We start from the raw sequence: 23,930 nt of genomic DNA, 5'->3' as shown, positions 1-23,930 counted from the left end.
TTTGCTCTCGGGATTATTGGTAATGGATTAGTCATCTGGATTGCCGGATTCAGGATGAAGAAGACGATCAGTGCCGTGTGGTTCCTCCACCTGGCCATCGCGGACTTCCTGTGCTGTGCGTCTATTCCTCTGCTGATAGCAGAGTTCACTTCCTCTTCCACAGACTCACAAGTTATTTTTTGCAACTTGAACTTTATTCTGTTTGGTCTGAACATGGGCGCCAGTATTTTTTTCTTGATCGCCATGAGTATTGACCGTTGGGTATCCATCATGTGGCCATTTTGGGCAAAAGTTCATAGAACATATAAACTAGTTAGACTCACTGCAGGAATCATGTGGTTGATCTGCTTCCTTGTGATTGGTTTTTTTTTGCTTGCATCAAAATTTTTTTCATATCACCTAACTGAATGGTGTATAATAGAGGACAATAAACAACTCTATCTTTGTAAGATTCCCTTTAGTACTCGGCTGCACAAATTCGTTATAATGTGTGTGATCCCTTTTCTTATCATCGTCACCTCTTATGTCACCATTTTCTACAAGATTAGAAAAAGTAAGAGATCCCAGAGATCTCAGAGATCCTCCAAGATCATCACCGCTGTTATATTGTGTTTTTTTATCTGCTGGTTTCCATTTTTCATCTCGCCACTTACACCCATCTATGATGAAGATAGCCTTCTATTCTATAATATAAGTACTATTGTTACCATCCTGGCTTGTCTTAACAGTTGCATCAATCCAATCATTTATGTATTTATCGGCCAAGATTTCCAACAAGGTTTCCTCAGATCCATTCCCTTCAAGCTTGAAAAAGCTTTAGGTGACCAGACTAATGATGTATGTGTAGAACGACAGCCCTCTAAACCTACTCAAAGTACAGATGGTTAAAATATATTTTTTTCATCCAAACCTTAAAAAAAATTCCGTATCCTAAATTGATGTATTATCATCGTACAATTCATTTAAATCAGTTTTGTTATATAATCATAGAGTGAACAATAGATGGTTATTTTCTTGTTTTCATGATTATTTATGTAAAAAAAAGTCATTCTTAATAGTCTTACTCGCTGTAATACCTGTTGTTGCCCGGGATAGCAACTGTCTCTCTGTCTCTCTATCTCGGTCTGTCTTTTTCCATTTCTGTCTCTCTATCTCTGTCCCTGTCTGTCTCTCGTTCCCTGTCTTTCCTTGACTGTCTCTTTCCCTGTCTGTCTCTTTGTCTGTGTCTATCTGTGTCTCTCTGTCTTTTTGTCTTTCTGTGTCTTTGTCTGTCTGTATCTTTTCCTGTCTGTATGTTTCTTTCACTTCCCTGTCTGTTTCTTTCCCTGTCTGTCTCGGTGTCTGTCTCTTTCCCTATCTCTTTCCCTGTCTATCTCAGTGTCTGTTTCTTTCCCTGTCTGTCTCGGTGTCTGTCTCTTTCCCTGGCTATGCATTGCGACACGCCAACATTCTTCTGAAGTTCTGGCTGCATTGTGGTTCCCAACTCCATTGACTTTAATGGACTCAGGTTTTTTGGCAATTGACTGTAAAGCTCGGGGTTAAATTTCTCCTGAAAACATAGTCTATGACGTTCCTTGAGTCAAATGGGGCATTTGTGCAAAATTTCATAATTGTACATACGACGGTGGAAATACCTTTAGCGGGGACACACACACACATAAACACACACACACATACACTCAGCTTAATTTAATAGATTACTAGGGAAAGTGGATCAAGGAAAATTTAAATTTGCATGGTTCCACATTTTTCCTGGGAAATTAAACTGGCGGAGAAGTTATTTAACCTCATATTTAATGTCGGTTATCAAGTCTCGGGATCTCTCGAGACCTTAGACCCATTCAGTCTTTGCTGCTCTTCTCAGCCATCACTGCTACCAGGAGCTCTCATGTTCAGCCAGGACTTCCACTTTTCATGATACCCAGGAGGGCTCTGTACGAGTGTGTGGAAGGTCATGACATCAGCACATGCATCATGATCTTCTGGGCACGTGTACAGAACTGTTCCCAGGCCTATTGACACCCAGAACTCGTAGCTCAGTGCAAGAGGCCCAGAGATTCCAGCACGAGTAATGAAGATGTGGCAATGACCAAATGTTTGATAATAAAGAATGAAAGGGACATATAAGTGAGTGTTAAGGTGATAAGGATGCTTTTATTTATATTTTTAATAGCTGTTTTTGGTTTAGAAAAATTGCAGCCAACAGTTGGCATATTCCTCAATTTGCATGTTACTTCCAATAGGTGGCACTAGAGTTCGTCTCCTTACTCCCTGAAGAGACAATTTCAATTTGCATGAAAAAAAAAAAATTCAGAATTTTGGTAAATTTTGATTCTTGTAAAAATTCAAGACTTCAATTTATTCTCTTATCTCTATTTATTACATTTAGATGTTATAGTCAGCACATTGGTTTCCTACATATCCAAAAACAGAATAATTGCTTTATTTATTTTTTAAGCTTCTTTGTCTTTTAGAATCTTTTTCTAACATTCTCTGAGATGCGTTTGTCAAATTTAACTGAGCATGATATGACAGTCTTATCTTGATGTATTATTATAGTCCATCTATCTATCTATCTATCTATCTATCTATCTATCTATCTACCCATCAAGTATTTATATATCTTTCTATGTATCTTTCTATAATCTAAATATCTATTATCTATCGATCATCCGTCCATACTACTGTCAGTCCATTTATCTGTCTATGTACTTGTTTGTTACCATGTATCTTCTTATATCTAAATAAATGTTTTCCTAAAGATACAGTAATATACCAGATTCATTCATAATTCTGAAAAAAATCCTACTCTATATTATTTCCATGTTTGCTATTATAATCTGTATTAATTTTTTGTACATTTTTGCTATGTGGATTTTTACCCTAAAAGTTATTTCTATCGATTTCTGTCTATATTAATTCAATGGTTGTAATGATGTATCAATAAAACAAACTTTAAAGTTGTTAATTGTCATCATTTTAATTAAATGTTTAAACTAGAAAAAAATGGGTAATCATGATTAGAGATGAGCGAAACTGTTTGATAAAGGTTCATCAGTTTTAAATTCGGTATGAGCCTTAACACGTTCGTAACCCTGAGCACTTTCCCCAAATGTCGGCAATCTTCTACTTGCTCTTTTTTTGCCCCGAACAACATCCACTTTTCCAGAAATGCTTTTGTAATAACACTTTCTGCTTTTGTATAGGATTATGGTGCTGTCTGATGAATGGGGGTATGTGTAAAATCAGTGAAGTGGAGGGGTGGACTCGGGAAAATCCTTTTGGCGTGCGACATTGTTTTTTTTTCTCAACTTTAATTACAGATGTTCCTGCAGCCAATCATGGTGCAGCAAACATCCACAAGGTTCAGACATAACGGCTTCTGTGATTTGCTGCCTAAGTCACATGTCTATCTGTCTGTCTGCATATAAATTGAGGACATGTTGGTCGGTGCCATTTTGTGAAAGTGACACGTTAGGGAAGGTGCTGCCACCAGTGCTGCTAGACAGTGAGCGTAGCTGGGGGTTTAATGTTAGGTAGTTGAGATAGATTGGAGAGGAATAGTTTAGAATAGGGATGTACAGTGTAAGGAAAGATGTATGTGTGCCAGAAATTGGCACATAACATGATAGAAATAGGAATTGTTACTTATAGTGCCTGCTAAAGAGATGCCTGTGAAGCATCTAATTAGGTATTTCTACATATTACTGCCTGATAAAAATTGTGCAAACACATTTATATGTATTGATAGTTAGCAGTGCCTGCCCTAAAAAGTTGCTAGGGAAATATCTAAAAAGTGGCTCTTGGCAATTTTAATTGCCTGTTCAAAATTATGCAAACACAGATATAGGTATTGCTAGTTAGCATTTCCTAGCCTAAAAGGTTGTTAGGGAAGTATCTAAAAAGTGGTTCTGAGCCATTTTAATTGCCTGCTTAAAAGTACATAAACATACAGTCAGGGCCAGAAATATTTGGACAGTGACACAAGTTTTGTTATTTTAGCTGTTTACAAAAACATGTTCAGAAATACAATTATATATATAATATGGGCTGAAAGTGCACACTCCCAGCTGCAATATGAGAGTTTTCACATCCAAATCGGAGAAAGGGTTTAGGAATCATAGCTCTGTAATGCATAGCATCCTCTTTTTCAAGGGACCAAAAGTAATTGGACAAGGGACTCTAAGGGCTGCAATTAACTCTGAAGGCGTCTCCCTCGTTAACCTGTAATCAATGAAGTAGTTAAAAGGTCTGGGGTTGATTACAGGTGTGTGGTTTTGCATTTGGAAGCTGTTGCTGTGACCAGACAACATGCGGTCTAAGGAACTCTCAATTGAGGTGAAGCAGAACATCCTGAGGCTGAAAAAAAGAAAAAATCCATCAGAGAGATAGCAGACATGCTTGGAGTAGCAAAATCAACAGTCGGGTACATTCTGAGAAAAAAGGAATTGACTAGTGAGCTTGGGAACTCAAAAAGGCCTGGGCGTCCGCGGATGACAACAGTGGTGGATGATCGCCGCATACTTTCTTTGGTGAAGAAGAATCCGTTCACAACATCAACTGAAGTCCAGAACACTCTCAGTGAAGTAGGTGTATCTGTCTCTAAGTCAACAGTAAAGAGAAGACTCCATGAAAGTAAATACAAAGGGTTCACATCTAGATGCAAACCATTCATCAATTCCAAAAATAGACAGGCCAGAGTTAAATTTGCTGAAAAACACCTCATGAAGCCAGCTCAGTTCTGGAAAAGTATTCTATGGACAGATGAGACAAAGATCAACCTGTACCAGAATGATGGGAAGAAAAAAGTTTGGAGAAGAAAGGGAACGGCACATGATCCAAGGCACACCACATCCTCTGTAAAACATGGTGGAGGCAACGTGATGGCATGGGCATGCATGGCTTTCAATGGCACTGGGTCACTTGTGTTTATTGATGACATAACAGCAGACAAGAGTAGCCGGATGAATTCTGAAGTGTACCGGGATATACTTTCAGCCCAGATTCAGCCAAATGCGGCAAAGTTGATCGGACGGCGCTTCATAGTACAGATGGACAATGACCCCAAGCATACAGCCAAAGCTACCCAGGAGTTCATGAGTGCTAAAAAGTGGAACATTCTACAATGACCAAGTCAATCACCAGATCTTAACCCAATTGAGCATGCATTTCACTTGCTCAAATCCAGACTTAAGACGGAAAGACCCACAAACAAGCAAGACCTGAAGGCTGCGGCTGTAAAGGCCTGGCAAAGCATTAAGAAGGAGGAAACCCAGCGTTTGGTGATGTCCATGGGTTCCAGACTTAAGGCAGTGATTGCCTCCAAAGGATTCGCAACAAAATATTGAAAATAAAAATATTTTGTTTGGGTTTGGTTTATTTGTCCAATTACTTTTGACCTCCTAAAATGTTGAGTGTTTGTAAAGAAATGTGTACAATTCCTACAATTTCTATCAGATATTTTTGTTCAAACCTTCAAATTAAACGTTACAATCTGCACTTGAATTCTGTTGTAGAGGTTTCATTTCAAATCCAATGTGGTGGCATGCAGAGCCCAACTCGCGAAAATTGTGTCACTGTCCAAATATTTCTGGACCTAACTGTATATGGTATTGCTAGTTAGCAGTGCCTGGCCTAAAACTTTGCTAGAGAAGCATCTAAAAAGTGGTTCTTAAAATTGTCTGCTCAAAATTAACCAAACGGATTTAGAGGTATTGTTAGTTAGCAGTGGCTGGCCTAAATATTTCCTAGGGAAGTGTCTAACAAAGTGTTCTTGACACTTTTAATTGCCTGCACAAAATTATGCAAACACATTTAGATGTATTGCTTGTTTATCTGATGTAAAATTTCGAGGCAACTAGCTAAAAAGTTCTACTTGGCAATTTTAATTGTCTGCTCAAAATTCATCAATGAAACCCATTTATAGGTATGGCTAGTTAGCAATGCCAGGCCTACTATAAATTTTCTAGGTAACTAGCTAAAAAGTTGTTCTTGGCAATTTTAATTGTCTGTTCAAAATTCTGCAGTTAAACACATATATAGATATGTTTATTAGTGCCTGCTTAAAATTTGCTATTGAGCAAGCTAAAATGGTCTTCTTGGCACTTTTCCATGTCTGCTCCAAATTATTCAGTGAACCACATTTGCACGTAGTGGAACTTTTTAGTGCCTTCACAATATTGCCAACTCAGGCAGGAAATAAAAATAAAATATCTTTTGTGTCAGTTGTTTGAAAGGTGTGGGTGTAGGATTGCAAAACATCTGTTTGAAAGGGGACGGGTATATCAACCATGAGTGGTAAATTATGTCAAGGTTGTCAAACAGGGGGAATAGGCAGGGTGTTGGTGTTAGAAGTGTACATGTGGGAAGTTCTGTTAGTAAAAGGTCTTGTGAGCAAACATTGGCTTATCCTATCCCAAGAGAAATAAGAACAACTGGTCAGCCTACTCCACTAGATTTCTTAGGCAGCTGCACATCACTTCAACTTCGAAATGAGGCTGATAAACAGCAGGTGCTATAGTAGATGGCAAGCGCTGCATCAAGTGGCCTCTCTTCTTCCTGCACCTCAACATAACACACAGTTCATTTCTCAGGGGTGCCACCCCAATTACACTTGTTTGCCCCCGTGTCACAAATCACCAACCGGCAAGCTGACTGTGGGGAACCACTCATGAGCGAATCTCAAAAGTTCTTCACAAATTCTATTCCATGGACATCACAGGACCACTCCAAAGATTCCCAGACTGAAAGAGGAGGAAAGCATCAACACCGATGGCAAAATCTATATCAGTTGCATCCTGGCCCACATGAACTAGGGTCCAGCAGGATCCTTACCCTCGTCAACTGATAACCCCCCGGGGTGGAGGTGATGATGATGAAACTCAGATACCTGAGGCACATGCGTACAAGTGTCTGCAAGTGTCCCCTATGCTGATTCCCTGCTAAATGAGCATCACTGATTTGGGATAATGCAATTCTGTCTGGTAGAACGTCTAGAGCAGATACCCTTTCATCTTTCTGAAGCTCAAGTCCATACACACAGTCAAATCCATTATATTTTATAAGATAAAGAAAAAGGTTAGCTAGTGCGTGATCCAAAACAGTTCCTTTCCATTGAGTTATTTGAACACAGCCCTCTTTCCAGCCATGTTGTATCCTGCAAACTACAATATTTTTTCTTGGTTGAGAAATTGCTTTACTTTGTGCCATATTGCTTTGATGTTTCTTGTGAGAGGTCCTTTTCTTCATCGTATTTACAGAAATAGCTGCATGTGCTGCATCAGCTCTTGATCACTGAGCTGCAACCTTTACCAATGGAGTCTTATATCATCTGTGAATGAAAGTTCAGTGACACTGCCAAACTAGGGTGACAATGAGTCCTTCCAAGTCTGATAATGCTGTTATAGTCTACTTGAACAGATACCCTCACTTCCACCTCACACGCAGAGAGATTTATGTCTGTATAGTCAGTCTTGAAGCAAGAGGCCTACGCCTGTTTGTCCTGCATATCTTATTTTTTAATATTTAAATGCCAAGCCCCATCCTATTCTGATGCATGGACCATACCTTCCTGCCGTGCAACAACTTTAGGTAGAAATGGGTTGGGGGGGCAATTGATTGCTCTGTCTTGCTGTCTGCCTGAAAAGTTTTAAAATCTCAACACTCCAAGAACAGTATCCAAATTGTCTATTGTCTGCTGTGAAAATATTCCTGGAATAAGAGTCTTATGCCTGTCTGTCATCTTGCTGTCTCTGGTGAAGATAGAAATGCTGGTTCAGGGCTTTTTCCAGGGCTAGTCCCATGAAGCCATGATTCTTTGTTAGGTTATTTGTATTGTGTGCCAATTGTTGCCACTTTACCTGTTGCCTGACCTTAATTTTTGGAAATGTGGAGACTCATAATAGGGTCTCCAAGTTTGCTGGCTTTTGTCTGTAGTGCCAGTCATCTGGGAGCAAGAGGCCTACACCTTTCTGTCATTGATCTCTTGATTTTTAACATTGAAATTCTGGGCCACAATCTATTTGTTGCATGGACCATACCTCCCTGCTGTGCAAAGACACTGTGGGGAGGGAGGCAATTGATGCTACTAAACTGCTGTCTGCCTGAAAGGTTTTAAAGGTCAAGACTAAACATGGGTCTCAAAGTTCTGCCTTGTATCTAGTGCCAGGCTTCTGGAAGCAACAGGCTTATGCATGTCTTCATTTTTAAAATAGAAATGCCTGGCCACAGCCTGTGTGTTGCATGGACCATACCTCCCTGCTGTGCAAAGACATTATGGGGAGGGAGTGTGATTGATGCTACTGTACTGCTGTTTGCCTGAAAGGTTTTTAAAGGCTGAGGCTCCAAGATGTGTGTCGTGTCTGTACTGGCAAGGGTATGGGAGCACCAGAAGTTTTCAACCCCCGTAGAAGGTAGCATGGAGGCAGGACATATGAAGGTTAACTCATGGGAGCCAGGCACGCACGCTGCAAAGCAGGAAATATTACTGGTGATGTTCCGGAGGAGCAGAGCCAAGATATAGCAGCCTGTCCTCTGGAATGAGACAGAATGGAATTAATCCCTACCATGATCATGTAACCCAAGGATAGGCTACGAGCAAAAGCTCAACAGCAACTTAACCAGGCATGAATCATGACAGCAACTAGTCGCAGTCATCATTAGTGTCTCAGACACAATCTTTAGAAATACTTTTTCTAAAGATCTGTTTATGTATACTAGTAAATCCTGGAACAGTTAGGCAAAGATTCTAGATATGTACCCAGAACTGCTTGTGTCTATGGATGCACAGGGGACCTGACAGGTTCCCTTTAAAATTAACTGTCCAGAACTTAATGGGATACATTATGATGTGACAATTTACATTAATCCAGTTAGCATTATTTGATGCTATTTTTTTTTTAAATTTTATATCTAAAAATATGAAATAACATTCTTGAGAAAGGTTCTCTTGAGAATAGAGGAAGTATGGTTAAAAAAGGCAACTAATGTGGGTCAGTTCTAATTAAAGTAGTCAAAATTGCTAAATATAAACTTAACAGGATGTGGGATTTTTTTACTAAATAATCAATACCAAATATACTTAGTGATTTAACCTTTACTTTCCATAATTTTTTCTTTTAATACTTGTTTTTTTATTTTTGGTTCACCTACTGGGGACTGGTACTTCAATGAGAGTAAATATGCCAGACAGAAAATCTATTTAATCTACTCTTGTTACAATATACTAATTTCTTAACTCACTTTTTTTTTTCGACCTACTCTACATAACTACCTCTTTGATGGTTTAAAAAGCACATATATTTGGGAATAGAGAGACCCACAATTAAAGGATAAAAACACCTGTGGCTAATGTGGGTGGAGGGTCTGGAATCACTTTCAGTCAAATGAACATAATCCACACACATTATATACAGACAAAAAAGAAAGACTTACATGCCAAAGCTTGAACTAAAAAAACAAAAAAAAAAATTTAAATCTTTTTTGAGGTATTTTGCATATCAGAATGGCCATTTTCATACCTGCCCAGTAGCCACATCACAGCAATCTCATTCTACTTGGTCCTACTCTAAATTACTACCTCTTTCATGGTTTAAAAAGCACATATATTTGGGAAAAGAAAGCCCCACATAATCCTTGTAAACTGCTAATTTTCTTCTTACATATGCTTATGCTATGCTTTGTATCTAGAATTTTGAATTAAAATCTCATGTTTGGGGTGACGGAGATATCTGTTTGTTTTGATTCTGTTCAGATATCTTGTTGCAATCTTTCTTTAGATATGTGTTTAATAATTTTTATGAAACTATTTTTAACAGTAGATTAACTTCTGAATAAATGTTCTTGCTGCTATCACCATGAGACTTGAGAATTTTTTTTTCAAGGCTTCCTTATTAGATTAATTCTTGTTCAAGCTGTTCAGACTGGAGGATCGTATAGACAAAGTGTTTGCTTCTCTTTGAACTGTTTGCCTCTATATTGTAAAGTGGTTGTGGTTGGGACATCGCTCACTCTTTGGGGTATTCTTGGACAGGCAATACAATGCTCTAAGTTGTCCTATTCATCTATGTGCAAACAATACAGACCTAAAGAATACTAATAGTACTTTATTCCTAGGTTCCTTGGTATCATTGCCTATTTCACTCTCACAGTACATGGGGTTGACTTGAGAATTCATGGAAGATCAATACTCCTTAAGTCAGTGACAAATGGAGAATATTTTTGTGAAAAGTAGTTAATTAGGATTAATGTTATCTATAGAGATGAGCGAACCGGTCGCGGTTCGGCTCGAGGTCGGCTCGCCGAACGGGGTTCCCGTTCGAGTTCGGTTCGTCGAACGTTCGACGAACCGAACTCGAACCAATAGGCTATAATGGGAGGCAATCACAAATACATAAAAATGCATGATAAATGTACACAAACAGTTAATAAACATTGTCATAACACTTACCGGTCCCCGCGATCCCTTCTGCACTCTGTCTCCTGCCGCTATTCCATCCGATGATCGCTGAATCCTCCCGGTGACGGCACTGCCAGCAGAGATGCAGGACCTATCGTGACGTCAAAATAGCCATGTGACCAGTCACGTGGCTATTATCTCATTGGCTACAAACTGGTCACATGACTATGACACGTCATGTAGGACCTGCGAGTGCATCTCTCCGGTACACGGTGCACATATGTGTATCGCCGTGTACCGGCGACATGCTCTAGCACACGGTCGACTCCCCGTTCCGTTCAGGACCGGCTGACACAGAAGGTCATTAACGGAGATCACCGTTGTCATAGCAACGCAGTTAGACGTGACGTCACCGCTAACCGCGGCTCCAAGAGCACCATTGCTATGGTAACGCGTCTGTCAGCGTTACCGCTGTTACCGCTGACAGCCAGCACTGATCACTCATGGAGTGAAGGCTGCACGCTGCTTCCCCATTGTAGTGAGGATTGTAGTGAGGATGAGGTTCCCCAGCCCCAAGTGATGAGCTGGTGCACCTCATCCTCACTACAATCGTCACTACTACTATACTAGAAAGAAAGAAGACAGAAGAGCAGGATCGTGGAGGGCTGACAGGGGGTAATAAAGATGGAGTCTCTAATGTGTCTGCGTATTTATTTCTATTAAAGTATTTTTTCTCTGTGTGGTGTTTTTTTTTAACCCTTTATTGGAGATTCTTAATGGCCGGGTCAAACGTGCCTGACATTAAGAATCTCTGGCTTAATACTGGCTAGTAAAACAAAGCCAGTATTAACTCATGATTACCCAACAAGACACCCGGCTCCAGGGCTGTTGGAAGAGTTGGATACAGCGCCAGATGATGGCGCTTCTATGAGAGCGCCATTTTCTGGGGCGGCTGCGGACTGAAATTCGCAGCAGAGGCGCCCAGAAACCTCGGGCTAACCTGTGCTGCGGATTCCAATCCCCAGCTGCCTAGTTGTACCCAGCTGGACACAAAAATGGGGCGAAGCCCACGTCATTTGTTTTTTAATTATTTCATGAAATAAGTGAAATAATTAAAAAAAAACGGGCTTCCCTATATTTTTGGTTCCCAGCCGGGTACAAATAGGCAACTGGGGGTTGGAGGCAGCCGGTGGCTGCCTGCTGTACCTGGCTAGCATACAAAAATATGGCGAAGCCCACGTCATTTTTTTGGTGGGCAAAAAAATTCTGCATACAGTCCTGGATGGAGTATGCTGAGCCTTGTAGTTCTGCAGCTGCTGTCTGCTCTTCTCCATACAGACAGACAGCAGCTGCAGAACTACAAGGCTCAGCATACTCCATCCAGGACTGTATGCAGACGTTTTTTGCCCCCTGAAAAAATTATGTGGGCTTCGCCATATTTTTGTATGCTAGCCAGGTACAGCAGGCAGGTACGGCTGCCCCCAACCCCCAGTTGCCTATTTGTACCCGGCTGGGAACCAAAAATAAAGGGAAGCACTTTTTTTATTATTTCATGAATTTCATGAAATAATTAGAAAACAAATGACGTAGGCTTTGCCCCATTTTTGTGTCCAGCCAGGTACAACTAGGCAGCTGGGGATTGGAATCCGCAGCACAGGTTGGCCTGAGCTTTCTGGGCCCCACTGCTGCGAATTGCAGTCTGCAGCCGCCTCAGAAAATGGCATTTTTATAGAAGCATCATCTTCTGGCGCTGTATCCAACTCTTCCAGCACCTGCCTGCTATACCTGGCTAGCATACAAAAATATGGCGAAGCTCACGTCCTTTTTTTGTAGTTTTTTGGCAAAAAAAATAAAAAATGCTTCCCTGGATTTTCCATTGCCAGTGAAGGTAACACCAAGCAGTGGGGGTTAGCAGCCAGTAGCTGCTTGGATTACCCTTAGCTAGCAATACAAAAAATGCAGCAGGAGCCCATATATATTTTTTTTAATTATTTATTTAAATAACTAAAAATAAAATGGGCTTCCCTGGATTTTGATTGCTGGACATCACAGTGCTGTAAAAATAAATCTTTAAAAAAATGACGTAGCGCTCCGCGGTATTTTTGATTCTCAGCGCAGATAAAGCAGACAACTATGGGTTGCCACCCCCATCTGTCTGCCGTTACCTTGGTTGGCAATCAAAATACAGGGAAGCCCATTAATTTTTTCTATTTAAAAAATAGTTAAAAATAAAAATGACGTTGGGTCCCCCCATTTTTGATAGCCAGCTAGGGTAAAGCAGACGGCTGTAGCCTGAAAACCACAGCTGGCAGCTTTACCGTGGTTGGGGATCCAATGTGGAGGTCCCCTCAGGCTCTTTTTTATAATTATTTTATAAATATTAATAATTACACAATAAAAGTAGGGTCCCCCCCAAATTGGATCACCAGCCAAGGTAAAGCGGACAGCTGTGGTCTGGTATTCTCAGGGTGGGAAGGTCCATAGTTATTGGGCCTTCACAGCCTAAAAATAGCAGGCCGCAGGCACCCCAGACGTGGCGCATCCACTAGATGCGCCAATCCTGGCGCTTCACCCCAGCTCATCCCGTGCCCTGGTGCAGTGGCAAACGGGGTAATAAATCGGGTTGATACTAGCTGTAAAGTAACCTGAGATCAAGCCCAGCAGTTTGTGATGTCATGGCATCTATTAGATACCCAACATCATAAACTGTCAGTACTAACAAAAAAAAAAAATCGACAAAAGAAATTTATTTGAAAAAACAGTCCCCAAAACATTTCCTCTTTCACCAATTTATTGTAAGAAAAAAAATAAAGGGGTCCCACGACGACTCTGGACCATCTAGAATATGGGGGGGAGACACTCAGGGAACGTATCCCCCATTTTCTAGGAGTGCGGACCCTTCATGTGAGGAGTGTGGGTGCAATGAATCTGCACTCACTCTTCTCGGGTCCACAGCAGCAGAGTCCATGTCGTAATGGTTGCTACCAAAGCTGCAATGCCCTGCTCATGAGGTAAGGGCATGCCTAATCAGGAGAACTACTGTAGAGGAAGCTCTGCTCACTGGTATATAGGTGCTCAGAGGTAATAATAGATAAAATTAGTGAGTAACCTCGGCACTCTAAATCTCCCAGACAAAGTCAGTAAGTCACAACGGATAGTAATGCAAAATCACTCTTTATTGGTCCGTATTAAGAAAAAAAAATTTTTCATAAGCATATATGTTTTTGTCCAAAACAAGTTACAAATGACGTTTCGGCCTGAGCCTTCGTCAGATTGGACTTATCTGCATGTAATCATGAAAAATGACAATAATCAGTATCACATAAGAGTGAGAGAAAAATAACATAAACTCGAACAATGTAGAGGTACAATTGGGATGCAGCAAAAAAATCGCAACACAGCAAGAAATGAAACACATGATACAAATGTCATAATACAGTACAAGGACAATATAGTAATGACAAATATGGGGTCAGAGTAGGCTTAGACAGCTCTGGTACGAAAGAGATGTCAATCATAAAGTAACATGTGCAGTAGGTGTAGAGCTACACTATGCATGGCAGAGATAATGGGTAGATCGACCATAGAAAAAGAACAGAGAAAAAGTGGAGAAAAAGTGGAGAAAAAAATGGAGAAAAAGTGGAGAAAAAGTGGAGAAAAAGTGGAGAAAAAAATGGAGAAAAAGTGGAGAAAAAGTGGAGAAAAGTGGAGAATAAGTGGAGAAAAAGTGGAGAAAAAGTGGAGAAAAAGTGGAGAAAAAGTGGAGAAAAAAATGGAGAAAAAGTGGAGAAAAAGTGGAGAAAAAGTGGAGAATAAGTGGAGAATAAGTGGAGAAAAAGTGGAGAAAAAAATGGAGAAAAAGTGGAGAAAAAGTGGAGAAAAAGTGGAGAAAAAATGGAGAAAAGGTGGAGAAAAAGTGGAGAAGAAGTTGAGAAGAAGTGGAGAAAAAGTGGAGAAAAAGTGGAGAAAAAGTGGAGAAAAAGTGGAGAAAAGGTGGAGAAGAAGTGGAGAAGAAGTGGAGAAAAGGTGGAGAAAAGGTGGAGAAAAAGTGGAGAAAAAATGGAGAAAAGGTGGAGAAGAAGTGGAGAAAAAGTGGAGAATAAGTAGAGAATAAGTGGAGAATAAGTGGAGAAAAAGTGGAGAAAAAGTGGAGAAAAAGTGGAGAAAAAAATGGAGAAAAAGTGGAGAAAAAGTGGAGAAAAAGTGGAGAAAAGGTGGAGAAGAAGTGGAGAAGAAGTGGAGAAAAGGTGGAGAAAAAGTGGAGAAAAAGTGGAGAAAAAGTGGAGAAAAAATGGAGAAAAGGTGGAGAAAAAGTGGAGAAAAAGTGGAGAATAAGTGGAGAAAAAATGGAGAATAAGTGGAGAAAAAATGGAGAAAAAGTGGAGAAAAAGTGGAGAAAAAATTGGAGAAAAAGTGGAGAAAAAATGGAGAAAAAGTGGAGAAAAAAATGGAGAAAAAGTGGAGAAAAAGTGGAGAAAAAGTGGAGAAAAAGTGGAGAATAAGTAGAGAAAAAGTGGAGAAAAAAATGGAGAAAAAGTGGAGAAAAAGTGGAGAAGAAGTGAAGAAAAAATGGAGAAAAGGTGGAGAAAAAGTGGAGAAGAAGTGGAGAAGAAGTGGAGAAAAAGTGGAGAAAAACTGGAGAAAAAGTGGAGAAAAAGTGGAGAAAAGGTGGAGAAGAAGTGGAGAAGAAGTGGAGAAAAGGTGGAGAAAAGGTGGAGAAAAAAAGTGGAGAAAAGGTGGAGAAAAAATGGAGAAAAAGTGGAGAAAAAAATAGAGAAAAAGTGGAGAAAAAGTGGAGAAAAAGTGGAGAAAAAGTGGAGAAAAGGTGGAGAAGAAGTGGAGAAGAAGTGGAGAAAAAGTGGAGAAAAAGTGGAGAAAAAGTGGAGAAAAAATGGAGAAAAGGTGGAGAAAAAGTGGAGAAAAAGTGGAGAATAAGTGGAGAAAAAATGGAGAATAAGTGGAGAAAAAATGGAGAAAAAGTGGAGAAAAAGTGGAGAAAAAGTGGAGAAAAAGTGGAGAAAAAAATGGAGAAAAAGTGGAGAAAAAGTGGAGAAAAAGTGGAGAAAAAGTGGAGAATAAGTGGAGAATAAGTGGAGAAAAAGTGGAGAAAAAGTGGAGAAAAAGTGGAGAAAAAGTGGAGAAAAAAATGGAGAAAAAGTGGAGAAAAAGTGGAGAAAAAGTGGAGAATAAGTGGAGAATAAGTGGAGAAAAAGTGGAGAAAAAAATGAAGAAAAAGTGGAGAAAAAGTGGAGAAGAAGTGGAGAAAAAATGGAGAAAAGGTGGAGAAAAAGTGGAGAAGAAGTGGAGAAGAAGTGGAGAAAAAGTGGAGAAAAAGTGGAGAAAAGGTGGAGAAGAAGTCGAGAATAAGTGGAGAAAAGGTGGAGAAAAGGTGGAGAAAAAGTGGAGAAAATATCGAGAAAAGGTGGAGAAAAAGTGGAGAAAAAGTGGAGAAAAAGTGGAGAATAAGTGGAGAAAAAGTGGAGAAAAAGTGGAGAAAAAGTGGAGAAAAAGTGGAGAATAAGTGGAGAATAAGTGGAGAAAAAGTGGAGAAAAAAATGGAGAAAAAGTGGAGAAAAAGTGGAGAAAAAGTGGAGAAAAAGTGGAGAAAAAGTGGAGAAAAAAATGGAGAAAAAGTGGAGAAAAAGTGGAGAAAAAGTGGAGAAAAAGTGAAGAATAAGTGGAGAATAAGTGGAGAAAAAGTGGAGAAAAAGTGGAGAAAAGGTGGAGAAGAAGTCGAGAATAAGTGGAGAAAAGGTGGAGAAAAGGTGGCGAAAAAGTGGAGAAAATATGGAGAAAAGGCGGAGAAAAAGTGGAGAAAAAGTGGAGAAAAAGTGGAGAATAAGTGGAGAAAAAGTGGAGAAAAAGTGGAGAAAAAGTGGAGAAAAAGTGGAGAATAAGTGGAGAATAAGTGGAGAAAAAGTGGAGAAAAAAATGGAGAAAAAGTGGAGAAAAAGTGGAGAAAAAGTGGAGAATAAGTGGAGAAAAGGTGGAGAAAAAGTGGAGAAGAAGTGGAGAAGAAGTGGAGAAAAAGTGGAGAAAAAGTGGAGAAAAAGTGGAGAAAAGGTGGAGAAGAAGTGGAGAAGAAGTGGCGAAAAGGTGGAGAAAAGGTGGAGAAAAAGTGGAGAAAAAATGGAGAACAGGTGGAGAAAAAGTGGAGAAAAAATGGAGAAAAAATTGAGAAAAAGTGGAGAAAAAGTGGAGCACCCTTTGGTGCCTTTCATGTGGCACTAAGGGGTGCTTAGCTTTGTATTTAGCCAAAAAAAATGAAAAAAAAAATGATGATTAGATGCGCCAATCCTGGTGCTTCGCCCCAGCTCATCCCACGCCCTGGTGCGGTGGCAAACGGGGTAATATATGGGGTTAATACCAGATGTGTAATGTCACCTGGCATCAAGCCCTTGGGTTGGTGAGGTCAGGCGTCTATCAGATACCCGACATCACCAACCCAGTCAGTAATAATAAAAAAATAGACGACAAACACATTTTTATTTGAAAAAACACTCCCCAAAACATTCCCTCTTTAACCAATTTATTAGAATGAAAAACAAATCCAGGTCTGGTGTAATCCAAGGGGTTGCCATGACGATCCACACTGTCCCAGTCAATGAAGAGCAGGATGTTCCCCATTGGCTGGGAGAGCAGTGCAGTGACCTGAGCTAACATCAATGGGTCAGCCCAGGTCACTGCAGGGCATGACAAGTGCTGCTGTCAGCGAGGTACATTACCTGCGCTGATCTCCAGCACACTGACAGCCCCTGTCACTGAGTTCAATGACCGGCGCCTTCACACCAAGTATCGCGAGAGGCCCGTGACGTCACCGCTAGTCAGTCTCGGGTCGGAAACGAGAGGTGATGTGACAAGCGGCGGCCATGGACGACAGTGACAGCGCTGAGGTCAGGATGGCGGGACTTCATCACCGCAGGTAAGCCGAGCAGGACCATGTGTGTGTGTGTGTGTGTGTGTATGTATGTGTACATGCCGCGGGCAGGAGGGGGCGGAGCGAGCTGAGCGGGGAAGTGTGGGCTTCCTGCACGTAACTAGGATAAACATCGGGTTACTAACCAAAGCGCTTTGCTTGGATACCCAATGTTTATCTTGGTTACCAGCTTGTGGCAGGCTGCCAGCGATGGCTCCTGCACACTGTAGCTGTAAAAAGCCCTGCTTTTTGCTGCTAGAACCGTTCTCGAACGTATCTAGAACTATCGAGCTTTTGCAAAAAGCTCGAGTTCTAGTTCGATCTCGAACAGCCCCCAAAATCACTCGAGCCTAGAACTGGAGAACCACGAACCGCGAACCGCGCTCAACTCTAGTTATCTGATGTATTGAATAAACCTTGGTACTCAATTTTGCATTGAATGAACAGAACATTTTTAATGGTGATACCTAAATAATTTTAACTTTGCAGTCTCACTTTCGGACCTTGGGCCTTCATGGCATGGTATCAGACCACAGCTTTCTGCTTTACCTTTGGTTGTTTATAAACGGTCATGATCCAGGCCTGCATTAGAGGTGGTGGTTTATTATTCCACTTAGCTCTGGCCTAATCATGTCAGGGGTTAACTCCTCCCTGCCTTGCTCTACTTTCCGGGACGCTATATCCTGTTGCTGCACCACTGGTCCAGCGTCAGTGATAGTTTATGCTCTGCTGTATATATTTCTGTCTCTGGTGAGATCCCCAATCTCTCCTGCCTCCCAGCTACCTTGTTCTGACCCGTACCCCCCTCCGTTCGTCTATCTGTTCCGGTTCATGACTACCCGCTCCTGTCTTCTGTATACCCGTCCCTGCCTGTCTTCTCCCGGTCCCGACCTGTTTGTCTTCCTCCCTTGTTTGTACTTGGATTTCACGGCATCTGACCTGTATCTATGTTCCTCACTCCGGCCTCCGTCTCTTCGTTCGGCTATAGTTGTGACTTCTCGGCTTCTCATCCTCGACTATCACCTGACCATGATTTGACTATCCCTATACCATTGTCTAGACCTCCTGCTGCAGACCCAGCTTACTGACTCCTCTACTCTCCTCTGGTGGTTTGCCTGCTAACTGCATTTTGAAGCTTAGCTGCTTGTAACTTCAGCATCTTTCTTTAGTACAGTATTACACCCACACTGATTTTTAAAATAATTTATTTATAAATAAATAATTTTAAAAAATCCATGGGTTCCCCTCTTTAGGGTCCATGCCATTTTTTAAACATGTATTTATTTTTACATTAAACCAGGCAAATAATACCTTTTAGTGCCACATGAAAGGCACAAAAGGGTACAAGTGTACAACCCTGCCTATATGCCTGCTCTCTAAGCTCTCCCTCCTACATCAACTCTCCATGAACTGCTTTCTGACATGAGTGTGTCGAGAATCGCACTTCCGGGTCTCACATAAGACCTGATGATGAGATGCTGCCGGCCAATCACAGTAATGCCAGTAGAGAACATGGCTACATCATTACTGTAATTGTCACTCATTCAGCGCATGTTTAGTGGCTTAAATACATCTGCAAAATATGCGTTGGAGTGACTTGGACTTTTGCTCAAGCTTCCATGATACTCAAGCTCATAACGAGTGTGCCCGAGCACCCCAATGCTTGATTAAGTATTGAGTAGTGGCAAGCATGCTTGCTCATCCTCATTATAGATATGACATCCTGAACCCCTCCAATCTCAAGGATAAACCTTTCCAATTCCATGATAAAACTACTTAACAAACAAAAAAGTATTTAAAAAGTGATGATTGTGTAACTCCAAAATTATGCAAAGTCCAATTTTAGTAGACACTAGTGTTGAGCGAGTAGCTAACTATTCGTACTCGCTATGCTGTTAGTAAGTACTGTCCGCTACTCGTATATTCATTACAAGTAGAAAGCGCAATGTAAATCAATGGGAAATACTTGCTAAGTAGCGTGTAACCTGAAAACCGTACTTTTCGTGTGAGTAGCGAATAGTACGACTTTCGGGTTACTCGCTACTTAGCGAGTATTTGCCATTGACTTACAGTATATTGTGCTAGCTACGCGTAACGAATATGCGACTAGCGGACAGAACTCACTAACAGCATAACAAGTCCGAATGGTTACACTAAAATATAAGTAAAAATAAATCTTTATTTTTATATAGCGCTAACATATTCCGCAGCGCTTTACATACATCAGGAACACTATATAGAGAAAAAGACATGGATTGCACATCCCAAAAATACATTGATCTAAAGCCGCTAGGCATAAAATTAAATAATAGAACATGATGTACAACATTCTACCTCCCTCTGCTTTTTGCTTGGATCTGCTCTCCCCCCATTGAGCACACGTGATTTTAATCAGCAGGAGACTGCAAGAGGACATATCGGAGCCAGTGGGAGGTGAGTGCACAACTCCTCCCACTGTGTGCGGTACTGTGTGGTGGCCTCTGTTGTGTCAGTGGGGTGGTGTGGCCTGGAGCCATGGGGGCTTTGCCTTGCAGCATGGGCGCTGTGAGGCACCAGGTCACCTGCCCTGTTGGTGCTTCTTGCTGCAGCGGTGGTTAGTGCACAGTGCCGCACTACACGGTTTTGAGTAGGGACCCACTCAAGAGTTTCGCCGTGACGTGGCAGTGGGCTTAATACAGTCTGATCAGAATGGCAACAAAAAACCTCATGTTCTATTTAATTTTTTGTCTAACGGCTTTATATCATTGTATTTTTGGGATTCATGTCTTTTTCTTTATAGTGTGGAGTCCGAATAGTTACCTACTCGCTCAACACTAGTAGGCACCTAATCACTGGGGAAAGAAAGTGCAAATGTCATCTCCTGAGATAGAGAACGTTAACAAGAAGGAAGGTTAAGTGTACTGCAGTACAATTATTCAATATGGAAAGATGAAGAATGAATAGGTGATGCTACATTAGTAGCACATCCCCTTCATTTGAGAGACTGGTGGAAATGTACGATTAACCCTAGAATGCGCAACCATAGAAATCTACCATAGAAAACAAGTAACCTAGCAGGCCTGCGAGGCCCCTGGAATGCGTTCTAGGGTTAAAAAGGATACATATGATATTGAAGGTGATGTTGGCTTGTAGAATTGATTCATCAAGACTGGCTGAGTGCACAATGGAGCTACACCAGTCTTGTTGAATCAGAGGATACTCTATTCATTAAGAGGATTGGCTTGAGCCAAGTCAAACTGGCGAAAAACTACCAAAACTCACAATAGTTTTGTGAACTTTCCAGTTAAATGAACATATTGTCACTTTCAAAGCATTTATACCAGTTTTCTGTTCGCAATGCACAATTCCACCTGCTTTGGAGGTGAAAGAAAGACCCCTTATCTCCTCCTTACTACTAATGCTGATAATCGGCCAAAAGGTACAAAAAGACTAACTGATATTTGAAACAATTATGAACATTAATATTTTATAATTGGTTGAAAAGCATGAGTGTTCATTTCTCTGAATAATTGAACCTAATGTTAGTAATGATTGAAATTGTCCATTCCATATCAGTTTCATGTAATATGTATCTTTCTGTATTAGCCATATTATGATTAAAATGTTATTGATAACTATGATTTTTAGCCATGTTATGTAGCCAGAAACATAGACTAAAGGCTGCTTTACACGCAGCGACATCACTTGTGATGACGCTCGTGAAAGCACCCGCCCCTGTCGTTTGTGCGTCACGGCAAATCGCTGCCTGTCACTATCGCTAGGACCCGTCAAACATACTCACCTTCACAACGATGACGCTGTGGCCGGCAAACAGCCTCTTTCCTAAGGGGGAAGGTTTGTGCGGCATCACAGCGACGTCACACGGCAGGCGTCCAATAGAACCAGAGGGGTGGAGACCAGCTGCATGAAAGTCACGCCCACCTCGTTGCCGGAGGACGGAGGTACGCTGCTGTTCGTCTTTCCCGGGTTGTCACACGTAGCAATGTGTGCTGCCTCAGGAACGACCAACAAGATACGTCCAGCACCAGCAACGATTTTTTGAAAATGAACGACGTGTCAATGATCAACGATTAGCTAAGTATTTTTGATCGATAACACTCGCTCATAGGTTTCACATGCAACCACGTCGCTAATGACGCCGGATGTGCGTCATGAATTCCGTGACCCCGACGACATATCATTAGCGATATCATTGCATGTAAAGCCCCCTTAAGTTTAAACATTTGGCTGACCAATCAATACAGCATCTGATTACACTAGTTTGGATATTAGCCCTGTTTATGTAATGTCTACAAATGACCAAATCTTTTAAAATTTAATTTGACACTTTTGACAATTTTTTCCCAAAAATTGATTAATACTGAAATAATACACAGCAAATTGCAATACTGCAAATTCTCCAATTGCTCTGAAAAGGTTCATATAATTTGATCAATTCTCCTAGGACTGTATTTAACCTTTTTAATCTGTTTTAAAGAAATCCAGCCTTTGTAATATCCAAATGACTTCATCATAAAAACAGACGGTAATTGATAGAAACCAAAAGCACATTTATTTATACAGTGTTTTTTAAAAAAAAAATATAAAATATATTGTGCTGTTTTGCTTCTGCTTTATAGTGCTTTAAGAATGAAAAATTGCATAATTGTAATACAAATTTAGCGCCATAGATGTCAAATGGGAAATGCCAGATCACAAAGTTATTTTTTCCCAACACTAATGAGATCTCCAAGTTATTTAAAAAAAAACATAAGCTCTCATAAAATAATGACTCTCAAAATTTAACAAACTATTAATTTAAAAAAAAAGTTTTTACTTTGTAGAAGCTTTAAAAAACAAAAAAGTCAATGATATTGTTGTAATTTTAGTGACCCTCCAATTGATCTGAAAAACATGTGACACTTATAAATAAATATATATATACAGTCATATGAAAAAGTTTGGGCACCTCTATTAATGTTAACCTTTTTTCTTTATAACAATTTGGGGGTTTTGCAGCAGCTATTTCAGTTTCATATATCTGAGTAATATTTCTGGATTGAAATGAGGTTTATTATACTAACAGAAAATGTGCAATCTGCATTTAAACAAAATTTGACCGGTGCAAAAGTATGGGCCCCTCAACATAAAAGTGACATTAATATTTTGTAGATCCTCCTTTTTCAAAAAATAACAGTCTCTAGTCGCTTCCTGTAGCTTTTAATGAGTTCCTGGATCCTGGATGAAGGTAGATTTGACCATTCCTGTACAAAACAATTCCAGTTCAGTTAAGTTTGATGGTCGCCGAGCATGGACAGCCGCTTCACATCATCCCACAGATTTTCAATGATATTCAGGTCTGAGGACTGGGATGGCCATTCCAGAACATTGTAATTGTTCCTCTGCATGAATGCCTGAGTAGATTTGGAGCAGTGTTTTGGATCATTATCTTGCTGAAATATCGATCCCCTGCGTAACTTCACCTTCGTCACTGATTCTTGCACATTATTGTCACGAATCTGCTGATACTGAGTTGAATCCATGCGACCCTCAACTTTAACAAGATTCCCGGTGCCGGCATTGGCCACACAGACCCAAAGCATGATGAAACCGCCACCAAATTGTACTGTGGGTAGCAAGTGCTTTTCTTGGAATGCCGTGTTTTTTTGCCTCCATGCATAACGCCTTTTTGTATGACCAAACAACTCAATCTTTGTTTCATCAGTCCACAGGACCTTCTTCCAAAATGTAACTGGCTTGTCCAAATGTGCTTTTGCATACCTCAGGCGACTCTGTTTGTGGCGTGCTTGCAGAAACAGCATCTTTTGCATCACTCTCCCATACAGCTTCTCCTTGTGCAACATGCGCTGTATTGTTGACCGATGCACAGTGACACCATCTGTAGCAAGATGATGCTGCAGGTCTTTGGAGGTGGTCTGTGGATTGTCCTTGACTGTTCTCACCATTCTTCTTCTCTGCCTTTCTGATATTTTTCTTGGCCTGCCACTTCTGGGCTTAACAAGAACTGTACCTGTGTTCTTCCATTTCCTTACTATGTTCCTCACAGTAGAAACTGACAGTTTAAATCTCTGAGACAACTTTTTGTACCTTCCCCTGAACAACTATGTTGAATAATCCTTGTTTTCAGATCATTTGAGAGTTGTTTTGAGGAGCCCATGATGCCACTCTTCATAGGAGATTCAAATAGGAGAACAACTTGCAAGTGGCCACCTTAAATACCTTTTCTCATGATTGGATACACCTGCCTATGAAGTTCAAAGCTCAATGAGGTTACAAAACCAATTTAGTGCTTTAGTAAGTCAGTAAAAAGTAGTTAGTAGTGTTCAAATCAAGAAATTGATCAGGGTGCCCATACTTTTGCACCGGTCAAATTTTGTTTAAATGCGGATTGCACATTTTCTGTTAGTACAATAAACCTCATTCCAATCCAGAAATATTACTCAGTCCATCAGTTATTAGATATATGAAACTGAAATAGCAAAAACCCAAATTGTTATAAAGAAAAAAGGTTAACATTAATAGGGGTGCCCAAACTTTTTCATATGACTGTATATATATATATATATATATATATATATTTAAATATATATATACATTATTTTTCAAATTATAAAGCAC

The 23,930-nt window shown here is 40.4% G+C and overlaps 2 protein-coding genes across 2 annotated transcripts in view; both read left to right on the top strand.

Moving 5' to 3' along the window:
* LOC142255748 (formyl peptide receptor 2-like) overlaps positions 1 to 1,082 on the top strand; it is a 1,385-nt gene extending 303 nt beyond the window's left edge. Inside the window, exon 2 of the mRNA XM_075327201.1 lies at positions 1 to 1,082. This exon is cut by the window's left edge and continues 67 nt beyond it. Coding sequence (XP_075183316.1) covers positions 1 to 888 — 888 coding nt within the window. The 3' untranslated portion in view covers positions 889 to 1,082.
* LOC142256814 (C3a anaphylatoxin chemotactic receptor-like) overlaps positions 1 to 23,930 on the top strand; it is a 450,349-nt gene that overhangs the window by 382,964 nt on the left and 43,455 nt on the right. The gene's annotated exons all lie outside the window — the stretch shown is intronic.

The sequence above is a fragment of the Anomaloglossus baeobatrachus genome, chromosome 11, assembly GCF_048569485.1.
Source record: "Anomaloglossus baeobatrachus isolate aAnoBae1 chromosome 11, aAnoBae1.hap1, whole genome shotgun sequence".
Lineage (NCBI taxonomy): Eukaryota > Metazoa > Chordata > Amphibia > Anura > Aromobatidae > Anomaloglossus > Anomaloglossus baeobatrachus.
Note: the sequence above shows the minus strand (reverse complement) of the source record. Positions and strands in the feature narration are given on the sequence as shown.